At 37.7% G+C, this 20,764-nt stretch overlaps 1 protein-coding gene across 1 annotated transcript in view; it reads right to left on the bottom strand.

Moving 5' to 3' along the window:
* Window positions 1-5,745: 5,745 nt before the first annotated feature.
* stk10 (serine/threonine kinase 10) overlaps window positions 5,746-20,764 on the bottom strand; it is a 46,133-nt gene continuing 31,114 nt past the window's right edge. The window contains exons 8-20 of the mRNA XM_078265224.1: window positions 19,487-19,621; window positions 16,553-16,900; window positions 16,040-16,468; window positions 13,492-13,616; window positions 12,654-12,777; window positions 11,603-11,782; window positions 11,405-11,497; window positions 11,017-11,146; window positions 10,766-10,890; window positions 10,322-10,510; window positions 8,471-8,596; window positions 8,208-8,321; window positions 5,746-7,561 (exon numbers count right to left, since the gene is read on the bottom strand). Of these exons, the coding sequence (XP_078121350.1) occupies window positions 7,421-7,561; window positions 8,208-8,321; window positions 8,471-8,596; window positions 10,322-10,510; window positions 10,766-10,890; window positions 11,017-11,146; window positions 11,405-11,497; window positions 11,603-11,782; window positions 12,654-12,777; window positions 13,492-13,616; window positions 16,040-16,468; window positions 16,553-16,900; window positions 19,487-19,621 (2,259 nt within the window). The 3' untranslated portion in view covers window positions 5,746-7,420. The remainder of the gene's footprint in view (window positions 7,562-8,207; window positions 8,322-8,470; window positions 8,597-10,321; window positions 10,511-10,765; window positions 10,891-11,016; window positions 11,147-11,404; window positions 11,498-11,602; window positions 11,783-12,653; window positions 12,778-13,491; window positions 13,617-16,039; window positions 16,469-16,552; window positions 16,901-19,486; window positions 19,622-20,764) is intronic.

The following is a 20,764-nucleotide window of genomic DNA, read 5'->3' as shown; positions in this document are numbered from 1 at the left end:
ACTACATAGTATGACTTATGACTTTTTTCGACACATGAAATCATTACTTTTTTAATCACTTTTTTTCGACATACTATACTATGAATTTTTTATCACTTTTTTCGACATACCATACTATTACTTTTTCATCACTTTTTTTTAAATGCTATATTGTGACTTTTTCGACATACTATACTATGACTTTATTCGACATACTATAATATTATTATTTTCGATATACTACATACTATGACTTTTTTATCACTTTTTTCTACATATTATACTATGACTTTTTTATCACTTTCTTTCAACATATTACACAATTACTTTTTTTGACATACTATACAATTACTTTTTCAATATACTACATACTATGACTTTTTTAGACATACTATACCATTACTTTATTTCACTTTTTCGACATACTATACTATGACCTTTTTCGACATACTATATTTTGACTATTATTGATATACTACATACTATGACTTATTTATGACTTTTTTCGACACATGAAATCATGACTTTTTTTATCACTTTTTTCGACATCCTACATAATTACTTTTTTTGACATATTATACTATTACTTTTTTATCACTTTTTTGAAATGCTATACCATGACTTTTTTCAACATACTATACTATGACCTTTTTCGACATACTATATTATGACTATTATTGACATACTATACTATGACTTTTTCAAAAACTACATACTATAACTTTTTATGACATTTTTAGACATACTATACCATGACTTTTTTTATCACTTTTTTCAATATACTATACTATGACAATGCTATGATTGTTCGGTAGCTCAGTTGGTAGAGTGCATGCCAAGGAGATGAGGTTCATTATGTGGCGCAGAGGTTGAAGGTTCAACTGACCTGACCTGCGTCAATTTTCTGCATGTGTTCCCCCTCTCTCTCTCCCCTTTCATGGCTAAGCTGTATTAAAGGCGGAAATGCCCAAAAAATAATCTTAAAAAAATAAATAAAAGTCACTGTAGACTCTGACCCAGGTTCAATTCCCAGTCCAAGTTGGACGTTTTTTTCGACATACTATACTATTACTTTTTTATGACTTATTTATGACTTTTTTCAACACATTATACCGTGACCTTTTTATCACTTTTATTCAGCATACTATACTATGACTTTTTTCGACATACTATACTATGGCTATTTTCGATATACTACATAGTATGACTTATTTATGACTTTTTTCGACACATGAAATCATTACTTTTTTATCACTTTTCAGACATTCTATACTATGACTTTTTCTTCACTTTTTTTTGACATACTAAAATATGATTGTTTTTGATGTACTATATTGAATGCTCAATATGTTAAGGTTCATTCCTTGTCACAGAGGTCCAGTGTTCAACTCTGATCGGCAGTAATTTACTGCTTTTTTTCAACATACTATGCTATGACTTTTTCGATATACTACATACTATGACTTTTTATGATTTTTTTTTTTAAATTCGACATACTATATTATGACTTCTTTTTTTTTAATCTCCCTTTGACATACCATATTATGGTTTATACAACACATTATGCTATGGTTGTTTGGGAGCTCAGTTGGTAGAGTGTATGCCAAGATAATGAGGTTCATTATGTGTTGCAGAAGTTGAAGGTTCAACTCCGATCTGCAGAAATTTTCTGCATGTCTTCCCCCCCCCCCTCTCTCTCTCTCCCCTTTCATGTCTAAGCTGTATTAAAGGCAGAAATGCCCAAAAAATAAATGAAAGTCACTGTAGACTCTGACCCAGGTTCAATTCCCAGTCCAGGTTTTTTTGACATACTATACTATTACTTTTTTATCACTTTTTTGATATGCTATACTATGACTTTTTTATCACTTTTTTCAACATACTATACCATGACTTTTTTTTATCACTTTTTTCAACATACTATACTATGACTTTTTTCGACATACTATACTATGACTATTTTTGATATACTACATACTATGACTTATTTATGACTTTTTTCGACACATGAAATCATGACTTTTTTTATCACTTTTTTCGACATCCTACATAATTACTTTTTTTGACATATTATACTATTACTTTTTCATCACTTTTTTTGAAATGCTATACCATGACTTTTTTCAACATACTATACCTAGACTTTTTTCGACATACTATACTATTACTTTTTATGACTTATTTATGACTTTTTTTGACACATTATACCATGACTTTTTCGTCACTTTTTTCGACATACGACTTTTTTCGACTATGACTGTTTTCGACATACTACATAGTATGACTTATTTATGACTTTTTTCGACACATGAAATCATGACTTTTTTATCACTTTTCAGACATTCTATACTATGACTTTTTCTTCACTTTTTTTCGACATACTATAATATGACTACTTTTGACTTTTTCGAAAAACTACATACTATGACTTTTTTTAATCACTTTTTTCAACATATACAATGACATTTTTTTTAATCACTTTTTCAACATACCATACTATGGCTTTTTTCCACATACTGCACACCGCCTGTTTGGTAGCTTAGTTGATAGTGTGAATGCCCATATGTTAAGGTTCATTACTTGTTGCAGAGGTCTAGGGTTCAACTCTGTTGTTTACTGCTTTTTTCGACATACTATACCATGACTTTTTTTATCACTTTTTTTATACTATACTATGACTTTTTTCGACATAGTATACTGTGACTTTTTTTTCAAAATATAATTACTTTTTTATCACTTTTCGATATTCTATGCTATGACTTTTCTATCAATTTTTTCCGATATATTATAATATGACTATTTTTGACATACTATACTATGACTTTTTCAATAAAGTACATACTATAACTTTTTATTTTATTATTTATACCATAACTTTTTTCACTTTTTTCGACATACTATACTATGGTTTATTCGACATGCTATGCTTTGACTGTTTGGTAGACCATTTGGTAGAGTGTATGCCCGTACGTTGAGTTTCGTTCGTTGAAGCAGAGGTCCAGGGTTTAACTCTGATCAGCAGCAATTCTCTGCTTTTTTTGACTTACTATACCTTACTTTTTTATCACTTTTTTTGACATACTATACCCTGACTTTTTTCTATTTTTTATGACTTTTAGACATACTATATTATGACTTTTTTTTAAATCTCCCTTTAAAAAACAACGAAGACAAAGCCTATAATTGTTTGGTAGCTCAGTTGGTAGAGTGCATGTCAAGGTGATGAGGTTCTTTATGTGGTGCAGAGGTCAAAGGTTCAATTCTGATCTGCAGCAATTTTCTGCATGTCTTCCCCCTCTCTCTCTCCCCTTTCATGTCTAAGCTGTATTAAAGGCAGAAATGCCCAAAAAATAAATAAAAGTCACTGTAGACTCTGACCCAGGTTCAATTCCCAGTCCAGGTTGGACGTTTTTTTTCGACATACTATACTATTACTTTTTTATGACTTTTTTCAACATACTATACCATGACTTTTTTCGACATACTATACTATGACTATTTTCGACATACTATACTATGACTATTTTCGATATACTACATAGTATGACTTATTTATGACTTTTTTCGACACATGAAACCATGACTTTTTTTATCACTTTTTTTCGACATACTATACTATGACTTTTTTATCACTTTTTTCAACATACTATACTATGACTTTATTCTACATACTATACTATGACTATTTTCAATATACTACAAACTATGACTTTTTTATCACTTTTTTCTACATATTATACTATGACTTTTTTATCACTTTCTTTCAACATATTACATAATTACTTTTTTAGACATACTATACCATTACTTTTTTTTCACTTTTTCGACATACTATACTATGATCTTTTTTGACATACTATATTATGACTATTATTGACATACTATACTATGACTTTTTCAATAAACTACATACTATAACTTTGTATGACTATGATTGTTTGGTAGCTCAGTTGGTAGAGTGCATGCCAAAGTAATGAGGTTCATTATGTGGCACAGAGGTTAAAGGTTCAACACTGACCTGCATCAATTTTCTGCATGTCTTCCCCCTCTCTCTCTCCCCTTTCATGGCTAAGCTGTATTAAAGGCGGAAATGCCCAAAAAATAATCTTAAAAAAATAAATAAAAGTCACTGTAGACTCTGATTCAATTCCCAGTCCAAGTTGGACGTTTTTTTCGACATACTATACTATGACTATTTTCGATATACTACATAGTATGACTTATTTATGACTTTTTTCGACACATTATTCCATGACTTTTTTATCACTTTTTTTGACATACTATATTATGACTCTTTTGGTAAAGGACACGCCCATATGTTGAGGTTCATTCCTCGTCGCAGATGTCCTGGTTTCAATTCCGACCTATAGCAATTTTCTGCATGTCTTCCCCCTCTCTCTCCCCTTTCATGTCTAAGCTGTATTAAAGGTGGAAAAGCCCATAAAATAATCTTGAAAAAAAGTCCCAAAAATAACCTTGAAAAAAAAAAATCACTGGCCCTTTTCATGACGTTTTTTTCGACATACAATACCTTGACTTTGTTATCACTTTTTTTGGTCTTTGTGCTCTGGCTTTTTTCGACATATTATGCTATGAATGTTTGATAGCATAGTTGGTAGAGTGCACACTCTTATGTTGATGTCCATTCCTTGCTGCAGAGGTCCAGGGTTCTGACCTGCATCAATTTTCTGCGTGTCTTCCCCGTCTCCTCCTTTCATGTCTAAACTGTATTAAAGGCGGAAATCCCCCCCAAAAAAATTATCACTGTCACTGTAGACTCTGATCCAGGTTCAATTCCCAGTCTGGGTTGGCCCTTTTTTATGATTTTTTTTCAACATACTATACTATCACTTTTTCATCACTTTTTTATGACTTTCATGACATACCAATACTTTGACTTTTTATGACATACCATACTTTGACTTTTTTTGACATTTTTCATGGCATACTATACCATGACTTTTTTCACTTTTTTTATGACAAACTATACTATGACTTTTTTTTAATGGTATACTACACTATGGCATTTTTTTCATGACCTTTTTATGACATACTATACTATGAATTTTGTATGGCATTTTATAGTATGACTTCTTTGGCATTTTGATGACACACTATACTTTAACTTTGTAAGGCCTATTTGAGGCAAACTATACTATGACTTTTTTCATAACGTTTTGTATGACATTTTTTAAGTATACTATAGTTAGACTATTTTATGGCATATACTGACTTTTTGACATGTTTTATGACCTTTTCTGGCATTTTTATGACATACTATGACTTTTTTATGAGATACTATAGTATGACTTTTTATGAGATTGTTATGGCGTGCTATAGTATGACTTTTCATGACTTACTAGATTAGGATTTTTGCGACATACTATACTATTTCTTTTTTGTGATATACCGTACTATTACTTCATGGTCTTTCATTACAGTGGTCCAATAAGTTATCACAAACTAAGACCATTGAGTTGGGTTAGTATAGTTTAACTTACACTTACTATACATTGATTATAAGATAAAGTGTATCAGTGATGTAAACAGTTCAAACTCAAAGTGCCAATAAGGTCTTGGAAAGTGTCTTGAAAAAAGATTATACATTTATCTTTAGGATTCCTGCATATACCCTGACAGATGATCCTCCTCCTGCCTTTTGTTCAATGTCCTGCTCTTCTCTCTGTGTAGTCCTTCACTTTCAGAAGGACCATGCTGATGGTGTTACTGCCACTGCTATAAGAAAGAGCCTACACCACAATCCAGTAATTAGAAAATCTGCCTTTATTAAGAGTTATTTACAACAGTGGTTCCTTCTAATAGTTTCATTCACACTCACAAACCCTCCATACAAACAATATCATGTAAACTGAGGCAGAGAGGAAGGAAAGACACGGAGCCAATAAACATGACAGAAAAGAACTGTTTTACAACAAATGTAAATACTTTTGAGAGATTGAGTGAGAGGGAGAGAGCCGTACCTGATTGCTGGCCTAGTTCAATGTAAATCTGTTGGCCAAACTGCTCTAAAAACACTTTCTCACTCAACAAGGCAACAGTTCCTCAGCTGCAAACCTTAGGTTCCAGGTTTTAAGATTAAACATCTAGAGGCATCTAACAGCATGCTGAATTGTTGCACTCCCTTAAAAATAACATGAGTTATGTTCCAAAAATCAGCATTTGAAAATAAAAGTACTTAAAATTATGGAGATGGAATCATTTTAAGCAATGCGGTTTCTTTCAAAAGGGTGTTATATCTATTTTTGGAGTTAAACTCTATATATCATTTCCCCTCTCAGTGCAAAGGAAGGCAAATATTAAGAAAAATAAAACCTCTTTAAGCTTAGCAAAAACATACATGTAATATTGCACTTTGGTTAGCAGGCAGTGCATTTACTGCACACGGTATAACAATTATACATCGATACATTTTCTTAAATCCCCTATCTAATGTCCTTCAAAGAACAGTATTTTGCTTTGGCTTCGTTAGTTCCCATCCAGTGACTGAATTTACAGTAAAAATACAACAGAAAAAAAACAAACAAAGGTCATAGTAGCAACGCTATGTGAATAACAATGAGCCTTGCCTTGTCTGTTAAAATCTCATTCCTAAGTAATCATTTAAAAAAACAATTCCATTCTGATCTGGATTTAGCATCAACCCTCATTTCAAATAAGACACAAAATAATAAGCACATCCTTCATACCAGGGGTGTTAAAAAAAAAAGAGAAAATATTTAAATTAGCATTTACAGTGATGATTCTGGATAAGGTCATTTTTTTGTCAGTAAAAATAAATAACAGCAGACTTTAGCTGCTATATGACATGCATCTGATTTATGGACAAAACAGGTCAATGAGCCAAGGCATACAGAAATGGAAAACATCAGAAAAAGGTAAGTCAATTATTACATTTTGGGTGTGCTTTTTGGTCATGATATTTGGAAGACGGCACTAATAATTTAACAAAAGTGCTTATGTGCTGGCTCACCAGCTTTCATAGAAACAGATTCTTCCTCCTCATGCAAAATTAAATTCCTCTCAGCCAAATAGTATTCTTTATTCAATACTTTTTTACTCATTGAGTTTGGTACTGCATGTTCTGCTCACAGCCACGTATCATATTGCCCTCATGTTTATCAGTGAGCAATACGAAGCAGACTTGAAAAGAAAAAAAAGTTAAAACACTGTATAGAAGCAGATGCTATGTAATCGAGTCATGTGAAGCACATGGTGAGTTTTACATCCATCAAATACTACAGCACTTTTTTTTTTTTAAAGAAAAATCTTAGAACATTAGTTAAAACATAAATATTCACTAAAACATTAAAGCAAATTAAAACTGAGGCAGTAGGCTATTGTAACACCTGTGGGTGTATGGGTGAGTGTGTGTTGGTGCTAACAGTTGGCAGAAGATATTCCAACGTCACAACGGCTGTTTTTATGTGGTTGAAGAGTCTTGATAAGGCACAAACTTGGAGAGTTTGTTCGGAGAACTTGGGTTTGGGCAATCAGAACTCTCACTCATCCTGAAGAAAGCCTCCTGCTCCCTTTTCTTCAGGTTTAGCTCCTCTTCAAGGGCCTAGGAGGGTTGGAAACCAAAATATGCATAAAAGTACCTACCCAAGCTTACATAGAGTGATCCATTTAAATACACTTGTCTTATGCTGTACGTGTGAAATATTCCCATATCAAGATAAGAAAAACTATTAGTGTGTTCTGCAGTCTTTATTAAATTTGGTAACTAGGTAGACTATTTATACTCAGGGTATGAGTTGTTTTATGGAACACATAATGCATGCAGTTCAAAAATGTTTTGTTTCGATCCTTTGTGCTCAAGTCCTTTATCAAATTAAAGGAATAGTTTGATATTTTTGAAAATATGCTTTATTATCTTTCTTGCCAAAAGGATGAGGTGATTGATACCACTCACAGGTATCACTGGTATCGATCTTCTCAACCCAGTTTCAGCTATAGAACACATGAGCATGTTCTATAGCTGCTCAAAATGTTGAACTACTTGTCTAACTCCTTAGCCGTTTTGTTTTAAGATCAGCTGTGTTTTTAGATATACATGTGTATATAAAACATCCTACCATGTTCTCACCTGTCATAAGCATTTTAAGAATTCCAGTACATGTGTGATCCATAAACCTAATTAGTGTAGTTGTTATGTGTGAGAAGCATGCATTGAATTCATTTTGATAAAATTATGACAGGAAACATACCTTTTTTCTGGGCTTTAGCTGATCCCTCCAGTCCTTCAGCAGCTGGTTGTGTTGTTCATCCAACTGCTTGAGCCTCTGAGTCTCATTCTCAACCAACAGGTGACATTTTTCATTCTGAGGCAGAAAACAAGCTCTTGTTAACAATTGGAGGCCATTTATTGTGCTCATCTAGAGCAGCACATCCTTTAGACTGGACAAAAACAACTTGAGTGGCATAGAAAAGTGATAGTGTAAAAGATGAGAAAGTGTTGCCCCTCATTCACCTGTAGCTGCTGCAGCTCTCGGATATTGCTGTCACACTGGCCAATCATCTCCCTCATCTGGTTCTCGTGTTTCTGCTGCTGATGCAGCCTCTCTGCCTTCTGCCGCTTATCCTCCTGCTGAGAAAACTACATAGAGACAAAGTGGAGTGAGTTACTAAATAATCAACTTAATGCTTAACACTAGAACCACATTTCATCATTTTTACCCGCCTGGCATTTTTAAATGCATGCAACTATTATAAAACCTCTTTATCTCTCAGTTCCTGATTTTCTAAAATGGGTTTATTAATCATCTAGTAAGTTATGGGGGTGTGATATAAACAGAAAAAAAATATGATCATTTATACCTCATAACGCCAAGGGGTCCATTTTACGTCCCTTATAAGAAACGCTGTATATTACTGCTCTCAGCATTCACACCACACCAGGAGCCTAGCAACGCTTACTGTTTACACGTGTTTTGACAAGGCGGTTGCCATATCATAAGCTAGATTTGGACTAGACCAGCAGGGGAGGGTGTATAGCTTCAGACACGGCACCCCTTATCTTCTCAGCTTCTCTTCATAGTCGTCAGATTCATCTACCAACCCTTATAGAGCTGGCTCAGGTTTGCCTTGCACTAGCTCTTAATTATGCTGTTATAGTTTTAGACTGCCGGGGGACTTCCTTTGACACACTGAGCTCCTCTCTCTTTCCATCTGTAAGCATCCATGTCCCAGAAATGCTAGTTACTAACTTAGCTCTGGGGAGCTTATTCCTCAGAGTCCTTATGTTTTTTCGCCCAGCAGTTTTCCTTGGATTAGGGTGGCACCTAAATCATGGTTGCAGCTGTCGCCGTGGTCCTGCTCCGCACCCTGCTATGCCCTGCTACGCTCTGCAGTGCCCTGCTACGTCCTGCTATGCCCTGCAGTGGCCTATGCCATGCCATGAACTACTACAACTACTATTTCTAGTCATAGTTCCATTATCTTTATTGTGACTATTTTTGCCACTGTTCATCACACTATTATTGCCACTGTTCATCACACCCCCAACCGGCACCGTCAGACACCGCCTACCAAGAGCCTGGATCTCTCCAAGGTTTCTTCCTAAAAAGGAAGTTTTTCCTCGCCACTGTCACACTAAATGCTTGCTGTTGGGGGAATTACTGGAATTGTTGGGTCTTTGCAAATTATAGAGTGTGGTCTAGACCTACTCTATCTGTAAAGTTTCTTGAGGTAACTCTTGTTATGATTTGATACTATCAATAAAATTGAATTGAAATGACATGAGTGAGGGAGAATCGGATGGGGGAAGAGATCAATGACCCGTCATTTTCATCGGATGAGGAATCTTTGAGGACGAGGAGCAACCACCTCGCCCTTATCACCACAGCGCAGCTGGACTCAGATGCTGCGACAGGTGCCTACAGTTAGTCAAGCGATACACTAGATAGACCTAACTCATGTAGCAGTTTCTAGCTTAACGGCACTGGCAAAACTATAACTATTTATATTCTTTAATGTTGCCTCAACCATTACGGGATCGAACTGTCTACAACCTGGAGCACGCACTAGGTCACAAAACATATTGTGTATGTATGTGTGTGTGTGTGTGTGTGTGTGTGTGTGTGTGTGAGAGAGAGTACTAACCAACATTTGTTTTCTTCTAAAATGTAATATGTATGTAATATTTATATGCGTTAGTTATGTTGTTGTTTGTTGTAACTGCTTCAAAAAAATGCCATATTTGCGAGTGCCGACGCTGTTGCGACATGGGGTAAAAAAATTACCCGTTTGGCAGTTCTAGGGGGAAATGGAATGTAGAGTTAGAGTTAAACATGGGATTGAGAAAACCCTTGCTAGCCCCTACCTGTTTGATCTTCTCTCTGTCCTCTGAGGAGCTGCCCGTTGAGTTGATACGGAGGCTCTTCTTGAACATGGCCATGCGGGTCTTGGCCTCGCTACGCTGGATCTTAGGCAGTCGGTTCTTCTCCTGCTGCTGCCGACCTTTCAGAATCTCAATCATCCGCTGATTGTAGCACTGCATCTGTTCCTGCTCCTGTAGTGACACAGGAAATAGACACATTGTCACATTCATTTCATGTGTATGTGCTGAAGGCCACGTGAAAAAGCACAACTGAAACAAATGGAAGCTCTGAATAACATTCAGCTTGATTGCTTAACATAAAACGGAAAGTTACTTCCTGATTCGAGACTTGATTTTGACATGTACTTGCTACCCAAATTTAAATGGGTGTAGAATAGTGGGTGCAAACGTATTGTGGCGAGAGGAGTTGTAAATCCACTGATTTACCTTCTCGTGTTTTTTGAGAAGCTGATGCCTCTGCAGGAAGTACTGGTCTTTCAGCTGCTGCTTCAGTAACTGGTGCCTCTCGTAAAGGTTCTTCTCCTCGATGTCCCATATCGTAGCTTCACGCTCTAATCAAAAGCAAGGAGGGGACACACAAAATTACCAAGAGTTATTGGAATGTCAATACTGTAACATCCTACTATACCAGTAGTGGCTAAAGAACAGTAAGACCCTATGCCTAACAGAAACTGTACCTCGGACTAGTTGGTGTTTCTTGTTAAGGCATTCCCTCTCCATCTCTGCAATCTCTCTCTTGTTGTTGGAGATGATTCTCTTCAGCGTTGTGTCCAGGTGGTTCTTCTGAGCGGCCAAGAATTTCTCCTCCTAAAACACAGAAAAGACAAAGACATGGACGGAGGGAAGGAAATAAATTGCTAAAAAGGCTCTAAGACTGTGGTAGTCAAATACTTACTCAACAAGAGAACTTTTTTTTTTTGGATTGGACTAAGAGGTTGATTTATTATGTGTTTGTTTCAGCAACGTTTCATGATTTTTTTAGTATTTAACATTTTTCAAAACCAGTCCAGTTAAGTATGCATGAAAATACAGTGAGCCCAAATGACTGTTGACCAAACAACTTACCTCTCTTATCTTAGTTTCTTGGAAGGAATTTATCATCTGCTTCAAGGATTCTTTACGCTGACTTCTGGGCAGCTTATCGGCAGATTGTTTTACCTAAATACATATAAAAAAGGCACACTTCAGCAACGTGTTTGAAAAATAAAAAGCTTTCTTTGACCGGTTTTCATTTCCTTCTCCACATCCTTATCTTCAATGTACCTCCTTTTTCTTGCGTTTTATCTGATCCTGGAACCTGTTGTAGTCACGTTCCTGCTCTGCTTTGATGCGTTTGGTCTCTTCCTTGAGTTTAACATGGTGGTCTCCCTCCATCTTCTCAATAGTCTGCTTCTGGTGCTTCTCTAGGTTCTCCAGCTCCACATCATAGTGCTTCTTCTTGGCCTGGGTAACAAGGTAAACAAGCACACTACTGTATCAGCCCTACAGCGTTGTGTATCACACCACTAAAGTTTAGCAATCACATTGCATGGTGTCCGCCAGGTCTTGCTTAGCTTCTCGCCAGGTCTTAGTAAGTATTAAATATTGAAAGTTTGCACTGTGTAGACATGTTATGTGATTTTGTGTACTTAATATGTATAATTTATTTATAGTACTAGATTTTACATCATCTGAAAAGGGACAATCATTAGCACGCTCACTGACCCCCTGACTGACTGACTGACTGACTTGCCTGCCAGACCTTCCTCCACAGCGCTGCGGAGGAGGGTCTGGCTAGTCCACACAGCATTCCGGGATGAGAGAAAAACGTGCTCTGGTTTATTGGCATTTCTTTAAACCAATCACAATCGTCTGGGGCAGCGCTAAGCGCTGGACAGAGCCACGGTGCCGCTGCAAATTAGCCTCGGGAAGTAACTTGTTTTGGTGGAACGTAACTTGTTTTGGTGGAACGTGTACCTTCAAAGGTTGTTTTAGTTGTGCAACAGAAAACTCAGATTGGACAGATAGTCTAGCTAGCTGTCTCAATTTACCCTGCAGAGATCTGAGCAGCAGTTAACCATAGTCCTCATAAATCGATCGGAGTTTAAAATTTCAACACAAAGAAAGCGAAAGGTAACAAACATCCGGCCGAAAGAGGGACATCCGTGCAATCCCGGAAGTGGAACGTTATGGATATAGATTACTGACTAACTGACTGACTGACTTCCACGTGTATTTAAAAAATCCCCCCAAAAAAATTATCACAAGTCTGCCCTGCTCCTGCCAATCTTCCTGTGAACAAAAAATATATATAATAAGATAAACTGTGACTCACATTCAGCTCCTGGTCAAAACGTCTCTGCATTTGTTCTTTCTGTGTTTCCAGTTTGGCGTTTAGGCCAGCCTGAGCGCGGTGCTCTTCCTTCTGCATCAAACGGAGCTCACGCAGCTCTTGACGTCTAAACGCACACAAACACACACAATCATTTATTTACAACATGCACACTATTTTAGTTTATGAGTTTAATATTGTCGCAGACACGCATAGATAATATTTAAGTGAATGCAGTTACTCTATTAATTATTTTAAAAGCAGTAAATGGGGTAATATCAGAAATATTCCTTTTGCTCTCAGCCTTTGAAGGGGCATGTCTGTGTTGTGTTCTTGTAAAGATACGACCAAAGTTTGTTGGTATTACTGTAGTCACACACGCAATGTCATATTCCTACCACTAGATGGTAGCAGAGGGTCATGCAAAGTGTTTAAGACTAACTGTACAAATTGTTCATTTAAAAAAACAAAAACACGTCAAGTAATGTATGTAATTGGACAACAAATATAAAACTGTATCAATCATTCCATCTTAACATTTAGACTACCAACACCCTTATCTAAAAGTAACTTTTTTAAATTTTAAAATATAGACCGTATAGACAGGTCTTTTTCCCCTAACAGTTTGAGTATTTGTAAACTCAAATCGCAAGGGGCTAAAGCCCAAGAGCGTAGGATGCCTGAAATAGTAAAAGCAACATCCAACAGGCCACTTATCACTGTACAGACTTCACTGTGAGCTGAGGAATAAACAGGCCGCTGAGTTCATGGCTCTCATCATCAGAGAATGAAAACAGAAACAGAATGTGTGTTGTGTTGAAAGATCAAGTCATTCACATACCTCAGGAATCTCATCTCCTCATCTTTCTTCTCATCATCCCTGATGATCTTGGAGGTGGTCACGCTCACCTCCACCCCGTCAATAATAAACTTCCTGGTTCTCTTCAGAGTCTTACTCGAGAAGTCCTGAGAGGCAGACGGGGAGGAACAAAGGTCGAACACAAAAAGTAGAACATTGGATTAAATCAGAACTTAATTACAAGACAAATGTTCCCTTGCACTTGAGTAACATGCATCACTATATGTGATTGAGAGTGCATTGCCACTCTGCCAGGTTGGTTATTACAGTAGTTTAGTTGTTAGTTTAGTAGTTTATAGACAGAATGGGGGGCAAAGAGTATTGCTGTGGAACTACTTTCTAACTCCAGAGTTTTTTTCATTTTGAAACTTCAGCCCCAACTGATGTTGACTTAAGTGACATCACCTGAGGCAATTTATCAAATTTCAAGCAGCTCCCTCTAGAGCCACAAAAAGCATTTATACACCTTTTTCATAGTAGTACTCCTGTAGACCTGTAAAGAGACTTTGATGTGTAAAATCTGTAGAGTTTCCCTTTAAATATGCGTGTTTGTGACTCCCAATGTTTTCATCTGGCGAAAAGAGAGGCTGTGTACATGTGTTGACAAAGGCATTGATATTCCTGTTAATCTGGTTCTACTGTTACAAGCAGCATGGTGCTCCATGTGTTATTGAAATGGAGTGCGCCATGCAGGAAGTAACCTTGTTTGCATAGTTAATATGACACAATGTGACTTGGCTTCTTTAACTCTTCATAGTAACAGTAATTTGGTTTGGTCACTGTTTAAAACAAACAAACAAACCAGTCTATTTCTGTCATGGGCCTACCAAGAACTGGCCTGTGAACTTTTTTCTTTGCTCCCAAAGTTGAACAAACTGTTGTCTTGACCTGCGCTGTCTCGCTCATACCTCTTAAATTAGACAATGTCCAGGGAAGTCATGATACATTAAATGTTTAATAGGAGTCAGAGCGTGACCTCACCTTATAACTGAATGGAAACAATTGTTATTGCTATCAAAGCACATGTCCCCTATCTAAATCAGCCTCCACGGATAATATTTATTTACAAGACTGATAGGGGAGGGTTTACCTTGCAAACACTGGGTAGATCAAACCCTGGATGTCGTCATTTCCTGGTTTATAAATAGGTTGTATAAGAGGAGAGGAGAAGAGTAAACTGAACCAAAAAGTGGGAATTAATTTGGTTTGTGCAAACTGCTGTCCACTCTGACAAAGCTTCCTTATTAACCCTCTACAGCTGCGCAAACAGACTACATATGAGGCTATTGCCATTGCTGACAGCTACTAGATGTTTAATACTGCTGATTCCCTTTCTACATAACTGACACATTTACAATAGCAATAAATCTATGTGATTGTGTGTTTGAGTGTGTTATTAAGAACACACTGGCACTAAAATCAGAGGACATGTGGGTCATGCTGTAGCTCAGCTGCATTGTTTGTGTTTGAAGTTCTAACTTCCCATTACTCGTCATTCACAAAAACACACGCAGCTCTACTGTGCAAACAAATTAATTCATGAGCACGTGCACACACTGATGCTCACAATCATACAAACTCCGTACGGAAACACACACTCGCACAAATGCTAGTGTCCTCCTGTCCAAAAAAACAAAGATAACCCATTCACTCTCACTGCAGGCTGCTGCTGCTGAATAATCTGTTCTGGAAAAACTTAACATGCCACAAACAGACACGACTCCACGCGCAGTCAATAGGATTTCAATCATGGTCGGTCCATAAGCCTCCAGAAGCAGCAGAGTAACAATGACCTGCATAGAAACTTCCAATTGACACTGGTGAATACTGAACTGTTCCCACACAAAGGGCACTATTTGTCCCAGTGAATGGGAAATGTTGCATATTTTGCTTCAGAAAGACTTGGTGATAAATGATAAAATGGTCTCTCTCTTCTCTCCCTTCAGCTTCCTAACTACCCTCCCTAACTGGGACTGTCAATCTAAACACAAATCTGGTGATTGTAAAGTCCTCTATGGATTACGGGGATTCTCCTTTTGTGTTGGATGATGTTAAAAAAACATGCATTGTAATGAAATTAGAAAGTTTGTTTATGTTTACAATGCCAGAGGTATTTTAATATACTAATAGTATGTCCATATTCACAACCAATTTAAAAAGACAAATGTAAGCTTTAAGAGCATTAACTAGTATCATTCGCCATATCTTCCCTAAATGCAATGTGTAGTGCACGCCTAATGGAAGACAGGCTATCTTCTGTTTCAGACGGTTAACACCCACACCCCAAAACACAACACAATGCGGTTTCAGTTCCTCTGTGGGTGCCGAGAAATCGTTTTTCCAACAAGTTTTTCTTCCTACATTTCATCTCCAAGACATGCTCTCTGCTGAAACACTGTAGTGAATAAAGGATATACATATATCCTGGTTTCATTCATCTTTGCATTTAAATAAGGAGACTGAAGGATTACGCATACATGGCAGATCAGGCTGCTTCAAGTAGAGAGAGTTTTGCTTCAAGCTGACTCACCCTTGCAGACATTGAGATGGTCTCCTTGTGGATCGACATGTCCATGCTCTCTGATGCCATGCTGCCTGAATAAGAGTACCGTTTGTTGATAATCCCTCCATTGATATAAGGTGAGACAGCATCTGCGTTTCCTTCTGTCGATCTCTGCTCTGGGGTACCCTTGGGTAGGCTACCATTCAGCTCAGAATGGGGGGAAGGTACTGGGGTAGGAGCAGAAGAGGGAGCGGGAGTGGGTGTAGGAGTGACAGGGGGACTTTGGCTCAGAGCTGGAAGGCCTCCATTAGCCGCAACGTTGCTCTTCTTCTCGGTCACCTGGACCTTGGGCACCTCTGGGTCTGTTGAGTCTATGATGATGTCAACATGTTGCTCAGATACCTCAGGCTGAGTGGGAGATGGTGGCTGTTCCATCTCTGGGGTCTCCACAGCAACCTTAAAATAATTTTTTGTTATTATTACTAAACACATCACAGTCAATACTATTTCATTTTCTCAATCTAAAACTTCAAAGAGCACCTTTTCCTCCGATGTGGGGGTACTCTTCCCATCCTCAATGCCCGAATCTGAGCTGGAGGTCCTAGTTGAGGCCTCACTTTCAGACTTCTCAGACTTAAGAACGACTTCATCGGCCAGTTTGTCATCCAACACCTCTGGACCCTTTGGAGGGAGATTCTGCCGTGGTAGAGGAACAGGGACCACCATGACGGCGCCTGGCTGCTCCTCTGTTGGTGTACCTGGGTCGACCTCCTTCCTGGGTGGAGGTATACATGTGGTTGGGGAGGGTGTGGTGGGGCTCGGGGTTTCCGGAGACTGATCTGCTTCCAAACTGGTCTGACTGGTCTGGCATGGCTCCTTTCCTGGAGACTTAAGGAATAATGGGGAGGGAAAAGAGAATTGTTGTTATGCGGTGATGAGACAAAACATTTGATGTTTTAACACTTTAGTCATTAGTGGTCTCCCAAATGTTGAAGTACAACAGAAATCACATTTTGTCATCCTTTTCTGTATTCTAAAAAATAGTGTCAACATGTTTTTGAATGTATTGTTAATAGTTTGTATTGAAAAGGAAGAAAAGGGTATTTGGGGAAATATAAGAAATGCTCCTTTCCTTAGCAAGAAAGTGGGTTGTTGGCCCTTGTGTTGGGTAGCAGGCTGCGAGCAGTGTGACCGACTACTTAAGCCATCATGAAACAAAAACATTTAAAATACAAATTTCCCCATTTTGGTTTCTGATTTTTTTCTCAAAAGGGAAACAAAGGACAAGTGATTTTCAGAGCAGATATGTATGCTGTAGCAGACAATTTCATTTCAGTTGGATTGAATGCTAATGTTTGAGGCCGATGTTCTAAAGTCCTTCAAACATCCCACCTTCAGTGAGGTAACCTTTACCTTTGCTTCAGTAGGATTGCAGTCATTCCTGCTTAGCCTGCTACTTCACACTATGGCTGAGATGGCTATCTAATCTGTAATAAGTACAATAATAATTACATAGGCTTATCATGGCTGACAACCATGAGTTATATGTGATTCTTGACGATCACACAGCTAAATAAAGCAGTGGGTAGTCCTCTTGTAAATTGTAAAATCCTGAAGAAAAATGCCAATAAAAATCAAATAAAAGACACAGCCTAAATAAAAAACTTAAAAGCACTCTAAAACCATCAATAAAAATAATCTTAAAATATAAAAAAAATAATTAATAACAATCACTAAATGATTGACTAATATGCCCGAAAACATCAGTAACCAGAAGGAAAAGTATAGAGTTTCTGCAGCAATTATATAAATTCTCAGAAAGACACAATTTTCACAATTTAAAATCTAATTACAGAAGGTTACAGATGCGCGTTAGACATGGGAAATCTATGGTCTGTAATTTTAAAAGACCACTGAAAATGTATTTTCAGAATTATGTGCACAGCCATCTGTCAAACGGAGCAATTTGGCTTCTCGAAATACCTCTCCGCTGTCTGCCACTAGTGGTAAACAATGCCATCGGACATCTTTATGATCTGCTTCACCCTTTCTAATGTCTCAGCAAACATCTCTGTCTGGCTGTATGTGATATAAAGGAAGAGATAAACGGTCAGATAACTACTTGGCTGGCTTTTCAGGGCCTTGTAACGTATGTGTCAAAATGTTGCTGTGTGCGTACAAGAGTGTCCTTGCTGGAAGAGATAAGGAAACAACTAGAATGATATAATTAACTAAACACAGGGATAATAAATAGGTTTGGTCTCAGTTATGTACTGTACTGTTGAACATGTTTTGACATTAACATTCTTTAATATTTTCCTATTAATAAATCCAGACTGAAATAGTTCAGCAATTAACACAATTTGTGATAAATCTAACATTTTGTGTTTAAAACCCTCCTGATCTATCAGGGGGAAACTCTTAACCCACACTAAATGATGAGTTTCAAGTCTTCTTTTCAGTAAACAGAGCAGGACCAAGCAGAACGGGATACATAAAGAAAATAGCACCACCTATAGAAACTCAAACTTAATCACGAATACGAATCAAACACCTATACTGTTTGATTCGTAAGATGTCTGGAAAGAGGAATCATTTTCTAATGTCACTACAATTGTGCCAAGTTATTTCCCTAAATCAATTTGAATGTCATCACACTAACTGTTCACGTCAGGGGAGGAAGAGATACGTGGACAAACATTCATTTTCGTAGAGAGAAAAACATCCACGTTCAACACATTGGTCTGGTCACAGCTTCCTGTTGGCAAGGGTATTTTTAGTGTCTTCTTCTATCCCTATGAGTCCCTGGTGTTCAGTAAACCGACTGCCTTTAGTTAAGGGTCACAGTATAGCAACAGAACAATGTGCTACCTTAAATAATTTACTCCATCAGGGGTTGTGAGGTGACAGCGTTTCTATACAGGAGCGAGGATGAAGGCAGCACCTATATTTAAACATGCGTGGGTGTGGGTGAATGCCAGTATTCCGGTTTCTGTTCCTTTGTTTGTGCTGAGGGCAGGAGGTAAACTGCACTCTCATACTGTATGTCACTTTCTAATCTTATGCCTACTGTGGATGTATTTGGCTTCTGCAGAATGGACCTTCAGTCCTTCGGCAGGAAGGCCATGTTTACAAAAACTGCAGATCAAAGGGGTCAACAAGCAGAGACTTCAAAAGCAGGGGAAGTGTACAGTTAAGGCAGAACAAGTGTGCTTTTCGGGGTAGAGGTGCATGTGCAAGTAAGTGCATGACTTTGGGTGATTATGTGCATGAGTTGCGGTGACACTAAAACAAAGGCTCTTTTCTAATTCTAACTCGTTTCGACAGTTACTGTCCCATTATTGACCTTGCAAATCCGAATCACGTGTACTTAGAACCCAACCCATGGACTGCCCAGTCTCCTTTTGGAAACAAACAATGACAGAGAAGAAAAAGAAGGGATCGAAAAAGAAAAAAAAAAAAAAGGTTTGGTACCACAGTTAGCTCCATAACGTCGTCCTCCTCTCCTTCCTCTCTATTGTCCTCTATTTCCTCCATGACTTCAGCCTTGGCCTCGGCCACCAGCTCCCGCAGCGGGCGGTTAGACGTTACTGATCTCACAAAAGGGTGCTGTGGACAGATGGGGCAGAGGAGAGATGGTTAATTAATTATCAGTTAAAATACACAGAGTGACTGATGCTTAAATAGCAAGACAACGGTCTTACAACTTGTAAGTCTAGTTTTTTTTGCCCTTGTATTTCATTTTAGGCATCATATTCTAAGCATAAATGAGCTTGTAAACACCACAAAGAGGGAGAGAAGCTAAAAGGCTTGACTCGACCACAGAATAAACACCCTTACAACCATAAAACAATATTTCCTGGAGGGCAACAGAACACATTATGCATGGATCTGAGTATCATTAGACCATGAGACTATTGCTAAAGGGGTTGCTGCAAGTACTAGACTGACAATGAAAAGATAGGAATTAGACAAGGAATAGATGAAGGCAATGAATAAAATCAAACAGAATTCTGCTGAAAATAAATTGCAGTTAAATACATTAACTTGCCCATGGGCTGCAAGAAGCAACTTGACATAAGAGTTAAGGCTACAGGAGACTTTCACTGCAGGGGGAACTCTATCTCCCACCTGCCAGTTCCTGAACAGCTACAACAAAGGCTCTACAATACAACTCTACCTTTAATGGCACACTGATATAGCAATATTTAATCCAACATCATGTCCCTGAAATTGCAAGCCCATCTTTAGTTCTACAGCTGCTAAAAAGGAAAATGTGTTTCCCCATAGTGCAAACAGGGCAGTAAAATTGTTGCGTGCAAGGTGAATAAAAAGCTAAATTAAAAGTTGAGTGCATCTGAGTGCATCTATTATTCAGATGCTTTGCACTACCTAGTAATTTAATTGGAACAGCTGACACAGGGAAAAGGCTACAATAGGTGCTGGACCATTAAGTGTGCGTGCACATTTGTTGATCACAGTTGTTTGTGTGCAAGAGGCTTGTCCTCCAGGGCTGCATTAGGCTTCAGCTTTTAACGTCTCGAAATGACAGTCAGCTCTTGTCTGATGAGTCAGGTAGTGTAAAGTGCCATCTAACTTTTTATTATACCACAGTGGAAATAAGAATGCATACATAAGATTATGAAAAATATTTAATTTGTTTTAAACATATACATCCAAAGGGTCTTAGTACTGTTAATGTGTCTGTCTACATTGGGGCATCTTGTATTTGTCCTGACCAAAAACAGCATG

Source organism: Sander vitreus, chromosome 13 (genome assembly GCF_031162955.1).
Source record: "Sander vitreus isolate 19-12246 chromosome 13, sanVit1, whole genome shotgun sequence".
Classification (NCBI taxonomy): domain Eukaryota; kingdom Metazoa; phylum Chordata; class Actinopteri; order Perciformes; family Percidae; genus Sander; species Sander vitreus.
Note: the sequence above shows the minus strand (reverse complement) of the source record. Positions and strands in the feature narration are given on the sequence as shown.